Source organism: Carassius auratus, chromosome 10 (genome assembly GCF_003368295.1).
Source record: "Carassius auratus strain Wakin chromosome 10, ASM336829v1, whole genome shotgun sequence".
NCBI classification, from domain to species: domain Eukaryota; kingdom Metazoa; phylum Chordata; class Actinopteri; order Cypriniformes; family Cyprinidae; genus Carassius; species Carassius auratus.
Genome location: NC_039252.1, coordinates 2,399,746 through 2,413,882, shown reverse-complemented (window position 1 = coordinate 2,413,882; position 14,137 = coordinate 2,399,746). Strand labels below are relative to the sequence as shown.

At 37.1% G+C, this 14,137-nt stretch overlaps 1 protein-coding gene across 17 annotated transcripts in view; it reads right to left on the bottom strand.

The window, feature by feature from the left end:
* Window positions 1-3,713: 3,713 nt before the first annotated feature.
* Window positions 3,714-14,137, bottom strand: part of LOC113109533 (inositol hexakisphosphate and diphosphoinositol-pentakisphosphate kinase 2-like) — a 37,914-nt gene continuing 27,490 nt past the window's right edge. For 7 of the 17 annotated variants that reach the window (XM_026273115.1, XM_026273121.1, XM_026273127.1 and 4 more), the window contains 3 exons: window positions 8,451-8,594; window positions 8,243-8,356; window positions 3,714-4,616 (listed from right to left, as the gene is read on the bottom strand). In XM_026273115.1, coding sequence (XP_026128900.1) covers window positions 4,354-4,616; window positions 8,243-8,356; window positions 8,451-8,594 — 521 coding nt within the window. In that variant the 3' untranslated portion in view covers window positions 3,714-4,353. Of the gene's footprint in view, window positions 4,617-8,242; window positions 8,357-8,450; window positions 8,595-11,107; window positions 11,129-12,330; window positions 12,394-14,137 lie in introns of all 17 variants that reach the window. The other 10 variants (XM_026273111.1, XM_026273116.1, XM_026273120.1 and 7 more) reach the window with 2 other exon arrangements.

The following is a 14,137-nucleotide window of genomic DNA, read 5'->3' as shown; positions in this document are numbered from 1 at the left end:
GTCAATGGTCCCGTTGTGGGACCTGAAACTGGTTCTGGAGGCCAGTTGTGAACCTACTTTGGAACCATTGGAGTCCTTAGATCTGTTATCTTATAAAACATCTCTGCTGCTGGCATCAGTGAAATGTGTGGGTAATCTGCATGCACTGTCGGTGCATCCCACATGCATGCAGTTTGCACTGGATGGGTCAAAAGTGTTGTTGTGCCCAAATGTGGTGTATGCACACAAAGTTTTGTCAAAAGCATACAGTATGCTCTCATTTGAGCTGACCGCTCTGTCAAACATCTCTAATGACTTTCAGGAAGACAGGAAGCTTCATGCTTTGTGTCCAGTGCGGGTTTTACACAAGTTATGAGTTATGCAATTAACTACTGTTCCCAGAAAGAGGGAAAGGAGGTACAACACCTCTGCCTGGTGAAGAGCTGGATTGAAAAAAGAGAATGAGTCATGCGACTGCATTTATATGCTGTGGGTAGGTAACCCAGCCCACATCATCATGTGTCATAGCCTTTCAGGCAAGAATATAGGTGTATTCAGCAGATGGCGCAAGAGCGAGATTTCCCATAATCATGTGTTGTACCTAATTTTCCTCCTGGGAACAGTAGTTATATGCATAACTCAATGTTTCTAGTATGCTTAGTAAGACCTTGATTAGGTGCTTCAGGTGTGTTTGAATGGGGTTGGTGCTAAACTCCGCAGGACACTAGTCCTCCAGGAGCAGGATGTGACAAACCTGTTAAAATCTATCTGGTGGGCAGATTCAGGCCCTGACCAATATCAAATTCCATTCAACCATGATGTGCTAGTGGATGCTGTCATATTAAAAAAATAAACCTGAAAAGGAGAGTGGAAATAAGCTTACACAGACTTATCTGAAGCTATGGCCCTCTTACAGAAACTGGCAAGCAATTAAAGGGAGCAGGGCCCGTATTTATCAAGTCTCTTTATCAAGTCTCTTTATCAAGTGTTGAAACTTCCCAACATCACAGCAGTAATGACTTTATGAACAACTTTACTTCTAAAATCGATACTATTAGAGATAAAATTGCAACCATTCAGCCGTCAGCTACAGTATCACATCAGACAGTGCACTACAGACCCCCGAGGAACAGTTCCACACATTCTCTACTATAGTGGAGGAAGAATTGTATAAACTTGTTAAATCATCTAAACTTACAACATGTATGTTAGACCCTATTCCATCTAAGCTCCCAAAAGAGGTGCTTCCAGAAGTCATAGATCCTCTTCTGACTATTATTAATTCCTCATTGTCATTAGGATGTGTCCCCAAAACCTTCAAACTGGCTGTTATTAATCCTCTCTTCAAAAAACCACAACTTGACCCCAGAGAACTAGTTAATTATAGACCAATCTCGAATCTCCCTTTTCTGTCCAAGATACTAGAAAAGGTGGTATACTCACAATTATATTTCTTCTTAGAGAAAAATGGTATTATGTGAGGATTTCCAGTCAGGATTTAGACCGTATCATAGTACTGAGACTGCTCTCCTTAGAGTTACAAATGATCTTGAACCAGTTGAAAAGACTTGAACAATTTGTTGGCATTAATGGAAGTGCATTAGCATGGTTTAAATCATACTTATATGACCGCCATCAGTTCGTAGCAGTGAATGAAGATGTATCATATCGATCACAAGTGCAGTATGGAGTACCCCAAGGCTCAGTACTAGGGCCGCTAATCTTCACACTTTATATGTTACCCTTGGGAGATATCATCAGGAAACATGGTGTTAGCTTTCACTGTTATGCTGATGATACGCAGCTCTATATTTCTTTGCAGCCCAGTGAAACACACCAATTTGAAAAACTAATGGAATGCATAGTTGATATAAAAAATTGGATGACGAGTAATTTCTTACTGCTAAATTCTGAAAAAAAAACAGAGGTGCTAATTATAGGACCTAAAAACTCTGTTTGTAATAACCTAGAACCCTGTCTAAGACTTGATGGCTGCTCTGTCAATTCTTCGTCATCAGTTAGGAACCTAGGTGTGCTATTTGATCGCAATCTTTCCTTAGAAAGCCACGTTTCTAGCATTTGTAAAACTCAATTTTTCCATCTCAAAAATATATTTCTAAATTACGGCCTATGCTCTCAATGTCAAATGCAGAAATGTTAATCCATGCATTTATGACCTCAAAGTTAGATATTTGTAATGCTTTATTGGGTGGTTGTTCTGCACGCTTAGTAAACAAATTACAGCTAGTCCAAAATGCGGCAGCAAGAGTTCTTACTAGAACCAGGAAGTATGACCATATTAGCCCGGTCCTGTCAACACTGCACTGGCTCCCTATCAAACATCGTATAGATTTTAAAATATTGCTTATTACTTATAATACCCTGAATGGTTTAGCACCTCAGTATTTGAATGAGCTCCTTTTACATTATAATCCTCTACGTCCGCTACGTTCTCAAAACTGATGCAATTTGATAATACCTAGAATATCAAAATCAACTGCGGGCGGCAGATCCTTTTCCTATTTGGCGCCTAAACTCTGGAATAACCTACCTAACATTGTTCGGGAGGCAGACACACTCTTGCAGTTTAAATCTAGATTAAAGACCCATCTCTTTAACCTGGTTTACACATAACATACTAATATGCTTTTAATATCCAAATCCGTTAAAGGATTTTTAGGCTGCATTAATTAGGTAAACCGGAAGCGGAAACACTTCCCATAACACCCGATGTACTTGCTACATCATTAGAAGAATGGCATCTACGCTAATATTTGTCTTTTTCTCTCTTATTCCGAGGTCACCGTAGCCACCAGATCCAGTCTGTATCCAGATCAGAGGGTCACTGCAGTCACCCGGATCCAGTACGTATCCAGACCAGATGGTGGATCAGCACCTAGAAAGGACCTCTACATCCCTGAAAGACAGCGGAGACCAGGACAACTAAAGCCCCAGATACAGATCCCCTGTAAAGACCTTGTCTCAGAGGAGCACCAGGACAAGACCACAGGAAACAGATGATTCTTCTGCACAATCTGACTTTGCTGCAGTCTGGAATTGAACTACTGGTTTCGTCTGGTCAGAGGAGAACTGCCCCCAACTGAGCCTGGTTTCTCCCAAGGTTTTTTTTCTCCATTCTGTCACCGATGGAGTTTCGGTTCCTTGCCGCTGTCGCCTCTGGCTTGCTTAGTTGTGGTCACTTCATCTACAGCGATATCATTGACTTGATTGCAAATAAATGCACAGACACTATTTAAACTGAACAGAGATGACATCACTGAATTCAACGATGAACTGCCTTTAACTATAATTTTGCATTATTGACACACTGTTCTTCTAATGAATGTTGTTCAGTTGCTTTGAAGCAATGTATTTTGTTTAAAGCGCTATATAAATAAAGGTGACTTGACTTGACTTTAACCCTGATCAAACTCATCTCAACCAGCTAATCAAGATCTCCATCATTACTACAATGTTACAGGCTGGTGTGTGTTGGAGAAGCTTGGAGCTAAACTCTGCACAAAAGTGGACATCCAGAACCAAAATTTGACAGGACCAGGTACTAGAAATGTATGTGATTAGATTAGAACACAAATTATGTTGGGATCAGAGATTTGAAGAGGTGCCTACTGCTGAACTATTCCACCACTTCCAGTTTCCTAATGCACAATTTAGGTTTAAACAAAAAATTTATATTTTTTAATGAACTTAAAAATACCAACAGCCAAAGTTTATTCCCAATTTTCACAACATTCATGTTTAATTTCAGTTTGATTGAAAAGTACTTGTTAACATAAAAGGCAGATGTTAGCTGCAGTGGAGGGAAAGAAGTGCACAGTCTGATTGTATTATAATCTACACATTAAAAATATAATTCTAAATAAGAAATATTACTTTGGACCTTGTTTGATGAGTCCCTAGAAAGTGCTGCATTCAATAAATATTCCAAAAGAATTATATACCAGCTGCAGCAACATGTCATACTATGACAAGTAATTATTCTATGTGAGCTTTTCCATTTTAACATTTAAATATACAAGATAAATGTAACACATTCTTCTGAACCATTCAAGGTGAATGGAAAAGCTAAATAAGCCTACGATATGATTGTAATTACAACAATGTAATATCTTTTGGTGGACTGTGTTTTGGTATCAAACATTCAGTGAGATGTTCCTTTAAATGCAAATAAAGGTACAGCTAATTACGACAAATTCTTGTCACTAAAAGTAATGAAGTAAGGCCCGTAACATGCTCTTTTTTTAGTTCACTGGGTCCAGTTAAGGTATGCATCAGTTGTCCATGAGCTTGGCATTGTGTGCTTTGATAGCAGTGTTTTTAGTTGTGCTCTGGTTCGGGGTTTGCAGATGGATGTCATGTGTAAAAGCCGGACATTGTTTTTGAAGCACTCTTGTTTTCTAGAGCAGGGGTTTCAGGTGCTGCTGTGCCACTGGATTGTTGTTGGGTTTTAACGGCAGGGTCATGAGATTGAGGTGGCAGAAGGATAGAAGTGTTGGGAGCAGGCTTGGGCTGCTTGGTCTCTGAACTTGGCTGTGAGGTTTTGCCGCTACTCACACCATGATCTGAAAGATCAGCTAAAACCCCTCTGGGTTTTCTGGCTGGAAAATCAACTTGATCTGAAAGGGGAAAAAAATACACTGCGTAAACAAAGGAAACACTGGGTTGTGACAAGTATGTCTTGAGCTACTTCAGCAATTTCATTGAATAGATGAATACCAGCTTTTCAACATCTCTGAAAGAAGAATTTGCGTGACTTCTTTGTATTCTTATTAGTTCTTTGTTCTAACTAGATAAAGATTTTTTTCTTTCAGATTCATTTACTGTAATGCAGACAATTTTTGTACCACCAATTCATTGAAAAGGAAGTTTTAGTTTACACAAGAATAATATCTAGCCAATTAAATATTTTAGATCAGGGGTCAGCAACCTACAACATGGCACGCAGAGGAATATTCACTAGCTTTTTCATCACCCAGTTTTAAATAATAAATAAATAAAATCTTTAATTTAGCAAATGCTTTTATCAAAAGCAACTTACAAATGAAGATAATGAAAGAAATCAAAATCAACAAAAGAGCAATGATATACTAGTGCCTACTAGTGCTAGTTTATTGTTGTCTCGGTTAGCTTAACGTAGTACATATAGCAAGGTTTTTTTATTATTATTATGTTATAAAAATTATAGATTGAAAAAATAGATTGAATAGAATAAAAATAGAGCAAGCTAGTATATTATTATTTTAAATGCGTGCTTTAAAAAGTGTTTTAATGCACATTTTAAAGTATTGCATCAGATATCAGTAATAGAAATGGCAAATAAAAAAATAAATAATAAAAAAAAGTATTTACATTCACTCGACTTGGTTTTTAGTCTTGTAAGGCAAGGCAAGGCAAGGCAAGTTTATTTATATAGCACATTTCGTACACAATGGTAATTCAAAGTGCTTTACATAAAAGAAAGTAAAATAATCATGAAGAAAAATAATAACAAAAATAAAACAAGTAATTTTAAAACTTTCAAAATGATTAAAACAAATGTAAGAAAAAGGATTAATGTGAATAAATGGGAGATGGAAATGCATTTGCCGAATTAATTCCTCCATGCACATCAAATAAATAAATGTGTGCATGTGGAATGTGGGATGGCAAAACCTGACTAACTAGCAGACCAATCTTGTTGCACAGCATCTTAAATGTTATGATCATTCTGAAATGCCAGAGTAAAGTCTGATGTCAAAGTATTTCTGTACCATCGCCTCCAGAACAATGAGTTACTTGATGTTAACCCGGGTTCTTTGATAATTGAGTGAGGTGTTTCACTATGAGAATCGCTTTGGGAGATATTGACCACTCCCGATCGCACCCATATCACTGCTATCCAACAAAACAATTAAATGGGCACTGAGCTGCCGGCACCCAGCAGTGCAAGTGCTAAGGATTGCTCAGACATGTCCAGTCTAGAAAACCGCACAAATGTATGTGGCATAGTCCAACTTGCTGCAGAACCAATATTTTGAACAGAAATTCCCCAGAGTAAAGACTGATTTATACTTCTGCCTCAGACCTACGCCGTAGCATTTACGTCATAAGCTATATGTCAGTTTTCATGTATACTTCTGCATCGTTATCCGCGTCGACGTGCAGAAAACATGCAAATCGCTAGTCTGCAGTGTCCATGTGGATGTTGTGTGACCCGCTGTACCACGGCAAAAGCCTAAGAAGAAGCGTCTCGTCAGAGAAGCATTATAGCCAATAAATATAAATAACAGCAAATAAATATCAAATCATTATTTAAAACTCCAGAAAGGAGACAATATCGGAAGAGAAGATGGCATTCTTTTAATCTCCACAAGGACTTGTAGCACGGCAGATCAACATTGTTGGACAGCGCTTGGGCGCCTATATGACGAGTCAGCCACCTTAGGCTCAAAAGCCAGGTTAGGATGAAAGGAAAACTTAATGAGGACTGGAGAGAACTGCAAACATGACGGACTAACCGACAAAGCCTGTAAGTCACTCACATGCTAAGCAGTTACTATGCTATGAGCAGCACAGTCTAAAAAGAGAGACATTTAAGCCCAACTCCCTCCAATGGTTCAAAAGGGTGTTGAGAAAGGGCTTCTAGGATGATTGATAAATCCATCGGTGAAGGAACCATCTGTCTTTTTCATGTTGATCCTGAACCCCAAGCTGCTGAGGTGATTCAACACCATTCCAGCATCTTTCACTGCTTGCTCTCTCAACGATGAGCATATCAGATAATCGTCAATGTATGGCAATATTCTTATTCCCCTTTTCCTTAACGGGAACAGGGCTGCTTCCACACATTTGGAAAAAACCCTTGGAGCTAAACATAGCCTGAACGGAATAGTTTGAAACTCGTAAACGGTGAGACAAGTGAAGCATTTCTTATATCTTTCGAGTTTTGTGTCTCTGGAACATGTCGCCCTCAGCTGCTTGCCTGGCTGCGATAGTGCAACATTTATTGAGGTGTTTTCTGAATAAATCGGGAAGCATATCGCCCTCAGCCCATGGCTTGGATGCGAAAATGCATTCTTTTTTTTTCAAATTTCCCAAACTTAAAGGTGTTTGAACACACGGAGTGAATGCTTGGGGACACTGTTGAACATGACTCTGAGCTTCTTCATCCCTCAAACTTTGAGGAGAGCTCACGGAACGGGCTCTTTCTGAACTCAGAACAGATCGCACACTTCTTCCTCTCCTTGCATCACCCAAGCCTGAAAGGTTTAGCCATAATGCTCTCTCAACTGACACAGCCAAGTGTCATGATGCGGCCAAAACAAGGCACTTTAGATCGATGCCTCAGCAGTCTAACAGAGCTTGTCAATATCTAAATGAGATGGCCAATCAAATAAAAGTAGGCAGGATTTACTGTTCACAGAAACAGAGCACAAATTCCAGTGGGAAGCCAAGGTTTAAATGTTGAAAGGAAGTGAGGAAAGATGGAGGTCGCAAATCATTTAATATTAGTCTACAAACAATGAAGCTGAGTTTAGTTGCTTCAAAAACAGCTATTTTATCCCCTTATTGCTGAGAAATAATGTAGTGATTTAGTATCGATGAATAAAGGTCACGGGGCAGCAAAGACAACAGGTTTCTGTGCCCCTGAATGTTTCTGTGTTTGTGCAGCACAATCTGTGATCTAGGTGTGTGAGTAACGTGTGTGTGTACATCAATTAAAGCAGCGCATTAATATTGAACGGTCATTAAAGTGAACGTTTTAATGCACAATTGGCCTTGTCACACATACATGCAGTGGTGTTCAGAAGGGTCACATTGTAATGTAATTGTTATTCAAAGTCTAATTTAAACATAAAAATAAAGAAACTTTTGAAAAACTTTATGAAAAATGCTTTAGAAACTTCGTTGTATAATAAAATGTAGATTTTCATGTGAACATTGTACTTTATAAATACATCATGCATTTAAAGGGTGTGGGGTGTTGGCACAGTGGTTAACCAGAAAAACGTCACAATGCCCAAAACATTACTGACCTGTTTTAGATCATAAATAGAAAAATATACAACATATTTTTCCAAGAACAATAACAAGTATAACATGTACTGATATTCTCAAGTTTTGTTGTGTGGGACCATAATAAAATCAGAAATGACCATCTAATTTTTTTTTTTTTTTTTTCACATACTTTAAACAATGAACTGTATATGTAATAATCTGTTCCAATATTTTGCCATCAATATTTGCATTTAATTCAACATGCCTGATCCATGCTTCTCTTTTGAGCACGTCTTCTTGCCAAGAGACTGGGTGAAAGGACAGGGCAAAACTTTTGCTGGAGTGTAAGTGTTCAAAGGAACCTTCTTTGTGGACACAGCTGAGGGTTGACAAACAGAAAGTGGTTAAGACAAATGTACAGTACATCACACACATTATACAGTGGCTGTCAGTGTATAATATCTTGACATTACCTGGGGAGGATGCAGATATATCCAGTACAGGATCATGGGATATGGCTATGGAGGCGAGGAAGTCATCCACTTGTTTGAGAGACAGGGAATTATGGAGGGTCTCCAGGGGACAGATTGAAGGAACCATGGAGTACAACTCAAAACCTTCAATGAAATATACCAGAATATCAGAATCAAGACTATAAAACATCTTCAGCTTGAATAATCATTTAGCATGAACTATAATTTAAGATCTTGGACACATGATAGAAACATGGCGTTCCATTTCCTCTGAAAGTGACAAGCAACAACACCGTCAAACGTGAGTTTGAGGTGGGCAGGATGGAGGCAGATGGGTCACACAAAGAACAGCTCACAATACCTGCAATCTACCAAAACATCACATGGCCAAGATGAATTTATGAAGCGTAAATGATAATCGACATACCTTGTATACTTATTTTATTTCTCAGATGAAACGAGTGAAACAACATGATTATGATTTGATATATTCACATCATGCAATTTGGCACAAGATGTCTGAATATCAATTTTCAGGAATCAATGAGAGGCCATGCATAACAGTGATTATTCCACTGTAACACACAGTCTCTCAGGTTATTTGTACTAATACACACCAGCAACAGTTATATAATATAAAAGACACCAAAAGTCATAAATGGCCTCTTCTGACAAGGTCATTAGCCTAACCCTGTCAACGGTTGCCAAGTAGCAATTCATTTATATAATGTGCAATACTATTTAATTATAAGGAAAGTGCATAATAAATAAAAATAATAATTATTGTTTTTATGGTAATTGTGGATTTACTAGCATTTTACTGTTGACTGATATAAAAGACAGAACTGATTACATTAAGATTATTTTTACTTACAGGTGCTGGTCATATAATTAGAATATCATCAAAAAGTTGATTTATTTCACTAATTCCATTCAAAATGTGAAACTTGTATATTATATTCATTCATTACACACAGACTGATATATTTCATATGTTTATTCCTTTTAATTTTGATGAATATAACTGACAACTAAGGAAAATCCCAAATTCAGAATCTCAGAAAATTAGAATATAACTTGAGACCAATACAAAGAAAGGATTTTTAGAAATCTTGGACAACTGAAAGGTATGAACATGAAAAGTATTAGCATGTACAGCACTCAATATTTAGTTGCGGCTCCTTTTGTCTGAATTGCTGCAGCAATGAAACTTCCTGGTATACAGCTGTGTTGACCTTTGACCTCAGAAAACACAGTGGACCAACACCAGCTGATCACATGGCACCTCAAACCATCACGGACTGTGGAAACTTTACACTGGACCTCAAGCAACAAGGATTTGTGCCTCTCCTCTCTTCCTCCAGACTCTGGGACCCTGATTTCCAAAGGAAATGCAAAATGTACCTTTATCAAAGAACATAACCACTCAGTAGCAGTCCATTCCTATTTGTCTTTAGCCCAGACGAGACGCTTCTGACGCTGTCTGTTGTTGAAGAGTGTCTTGACACAAGGAGTGCGACAGCTGAAACACATGTCTTGCATACGTCTGTGTGTAGTGGTTCTTGAAGCACTGGCTCCAGCTGCAGTCCTCTCTTTGTGAATCTCCCCCACATTTTTGAATGGGTTTTGTTTCACAATCCTCTCCAGGGTGTGGTTATCCCTATTGCTTGTACACTTGTTTCTACCACATCTTTTCCTTCCCTTTGCCTCTCTATTAATGTGCTTGGACACAGAGCTCTGTGAACATCCAGCATCTTTTGCAATGACCTTTTGTGTCTCGCCCTCCTTGTGCAAGGTGTCAGTGGTCGTCTTTTGGACAACTGTCAAGTCAGCAGTCTTCCCCATGATTGTGTAGCCTACAGAACTAGTCTGAGAGACCATTTAAAGGCCATTGCAGGTGTTTTGAGTTAATTAGCTGATTAGATTGTGGCACCAGGTGTCTTCAATATTGAACCTTTTCACAATATTCTAATTTTCTGAGATACTGAATTTGGGATTTTCCTTATTCATCAGTTATAAACATCAAAATTAAAAGAAATAAACATTAGAAATATATCAGGCTGTATGTAATGAGTGAAAACAATATACAAGTTTTACTTTTTGAATGGAATTAGTGAAATCAACTTTTTGATGATATTCTAATTTTATTACCAGCACCTGTATATTTAAATGCTTCCCTACTTAACACCCAGATTGATTTGCTAAGGTTGTTAAAAACAACACCTATTAGCAATTAAATAAGAGACATCTTAAGAAGTAAAAATCTTAAAAACAATATAAGTCAACAGATATTAGGCAATGCTCAAAGTAATAGGTCTTAAAGGTGAAGATTGTCTTGGCAATTATAAAAAAAATTTGAAATATAAATGAGCATTTATTTTCATTTAATTTCTGGGAATGCAAGGAATAAACCAAAAACATACAATACTCAGAGGATAGTTTTTTTAGTGGCTACGTAAACTTAAAAATGAAATAGGACTCTTTTCTTTTTAATTTAATAGGAGCGATCATAATGGCCTTGGAGTTTGGTAAGGGTTGAAAAACAGGGTATAAAGACTAGATCTAAACACTTTCCACGTTTGGGAAACCGAGCTAAAATAAAATATACACTATATAGACAGGATAGAACGAGTATATTAAGTATGATTAACACTTACCACTGAACATACTGGAAAACACTGACCCATTTAGAAAAGCAGATTAAAAGAAAAACAACAAAACAAACAAACAATAAAAATGATATGCTAAAAATGGACAATTTTCTAAACTTCCAAAAACCATCTTAGACCCACTTATAAAACACTACAACCTATGTCATACATTTTCAGGGATACAACGGTTTTAAATAATGCTTTATATTACAACTATTCACACATTTTCTCTTTAATGCACGTGACTCTGTTAGATCAAAATTCCCTGCATTAGAGTCCTGCAACGGGTCGGGTACCTGCGGATACCCGCATAAAAGTGGCTGAAATGGGTGGATTTTGACAATCCTAAAATTCATAGGCGGGGATGCAAGCGGATAATTAACTCCTTGCGGTCGGGTAGTAGAGAGGATGAAAATTGTTTGCAATATTTGTATGTCTAAATTACCATTACACATACGCAACAACGATATGACATTTGACCCATCACGTCACCACCACTGCATTTGATGGTGGCTACTTGAACGGCACAAAACAAAGCACACTTTTGTTTCATTAGCACATTAATGACACTGTTGTAATGTTGAGAGAGGTGCAAGATAAAAAAAATAAAGATCTTTAATCTGAATTATTTTAGCGTGTGTGATTTATCACGGGTGCGGATCGGGTAACGGGCCAAATATTAACGGGTCTGGGCAGGTGCGCATTTAATTTTTATATTATCACGGGTGACGGGTCGGATCTGGTGCTGAACTTTGCAGGTATGGGAGGGCACAGGTCTCCAAAAATGGACCCGTGCAGGACTCTACCCTGCATACTAAAGTATTTGGAACTGGAAACACAGAAAACACATAAAGTGTTAGGAAAAGCTCAAATATGCAGATAAATAACCAGGTTCAGTATCTCAGAACTAGCTCATTCAGCTACAAATCAACCAGCTAATATTAGGTAATAACAAAAAAAATGACAGCTTCAACAGATGATGGAACAAAACTGGCAGCAATCTTTGAAATCCATGTCAAGAGACCACCGAACAGAGGAGACATAAACTGTTGGCTCCTGCTGTGTCGAATAGGTATTTTCAGTCCTCTAAAATTAATAACTTTAATATTCCCTGTTCTGCAATTGATGGAGGAACTCTATATACAGAAGATAAGATAATAAAAAAAAAAACTCAAAAATTGAATGTGAGGGGAAGACGTGAAACTATAAATGAACAAAAGCGAACATACCATTGGTTGGGTGTCGCGCAAATGAGATAGAAAACCTTTTTACAGCAGAACCACGTGTAGCCTCTGAGAAAGAGAAAAACAGGTACCTGAAATGTATAACAGCTAACAGAAAGAGGGTTAAAGAAGGCAAGAGTCATGCAGGAAAGACGCAGTGGAGAGCTTGTGTTAAGTGTTTGGACAGCCATAGGGATAGTGATTAAAACAAATTAAAATAAATCGAACAAATAAAAACATTCCACTTTTCAATATTAAACCTCTCCTTTCCGTTCATGATAACATACCGTATTAACCCTAGAATGCATAATGGGGGTTAAACTGACATAAAAGAGCTAGTCAGCAGAAGACTGCAGCTCACATAACGGGCCACAGGTGTCACAGAAGAAAGACTGCAAGTCTTTGGAAATGGCTACAGTTCATACTCAATTTTAACTCACTGTAGTGTTTTTGTCATATTTTTTGTCTGTATTAGTTTACTATTACGACTAAAGGGCTGCAACAAACTTAAAAAAAAAAAAAAAAAAATTATATATATATATATATATATATATATATATATATATATATATATATATATATATATATATATATATAATAGATTAATCGAATGATTAATCGACTAATCATCGATTATTTCGCTGATTAATCGGTATACATTAATTGATTATTCAGCAATTAGTTAAAATATTCTAAAAAATAAAGGTAATCACTTCAGCTTTTGAAAGTCATTATGTAATTACAATTATACAATAAACTGATAAACAAAAATAAATAATAGATAATCAACAATAAATAGATTATAAATAAATATACAAATAAATATATTTGGCTCCAAAATGAGATGGCAGAGAAACTGTATTCACCATTTAATTAGCTATATGAGAAAGTAGCTGAATGACACATCATTCTGCCTTATATCTCCTTTTGTAAGTCATATGGATAAGAAACAAAATAAAGGTTAGGTGACATATAATACATTTTATTTTTGAATAAACTATAACTTTAATAAAATGTTTTTTCCCCCGCTAATACAAATATTTTATCATTTGCTAGCTCCACACTGAAGAGCTGCTTTATAACTGAAAGCTACACTGACTCTGGGTTTTCATGTTTAATACTGTAAAGCTGCTTGATTAAAGGCTATCTATTGCATAAAGTACTATATAAATAAATGCAACATGACTTTAATGAAGTACCGAACTTCAGAGCTTGTGCAAACATCAACATCTCTGTAATCAGATGCATTTTAGACTGCTGCTTTCACAACGCTGTCATTTTTTTATGTGTTTATTTTGTTATTGAGAGGAAAGCGCACAGTATACATTTACATATTAATCCAAACTCAGCAGCCTCAGGTTTAGCTGCCTTTACTCTGAACTTGTGTCAGCTTGTTATTGCATGCTCTTACATTAGGTCATACAAGATCAAAAGACTACAAGGTTTCATCTCTATACGACTACTACTTCTACTAATAATAAACAGAATTAATCTACACTCCGCTGATTACTTAATGTTTGGTTTTTGGTAAATGTTGAAGTAAAAGACCTGTTCAAACCTGTGACTGGTAATGGTCTCGGGCCATTAAATGGTGTAAAATGTCAAAAAATAAATGTCCGAATGGTGGAAATCTTTGTGCAAGATGTAAACAACATTACATTAAAACCACAATTTTATGGCAGAGCTGGTTACGCTGAATGGATCTTGCATTAACACACACAAATACCCAAAATTTCATCATAACACTCTAGGTTCAGCACGGTAATGCACTGGCCATGCAACAGTGCTTGCTGAAACCAAACCTGCATACATT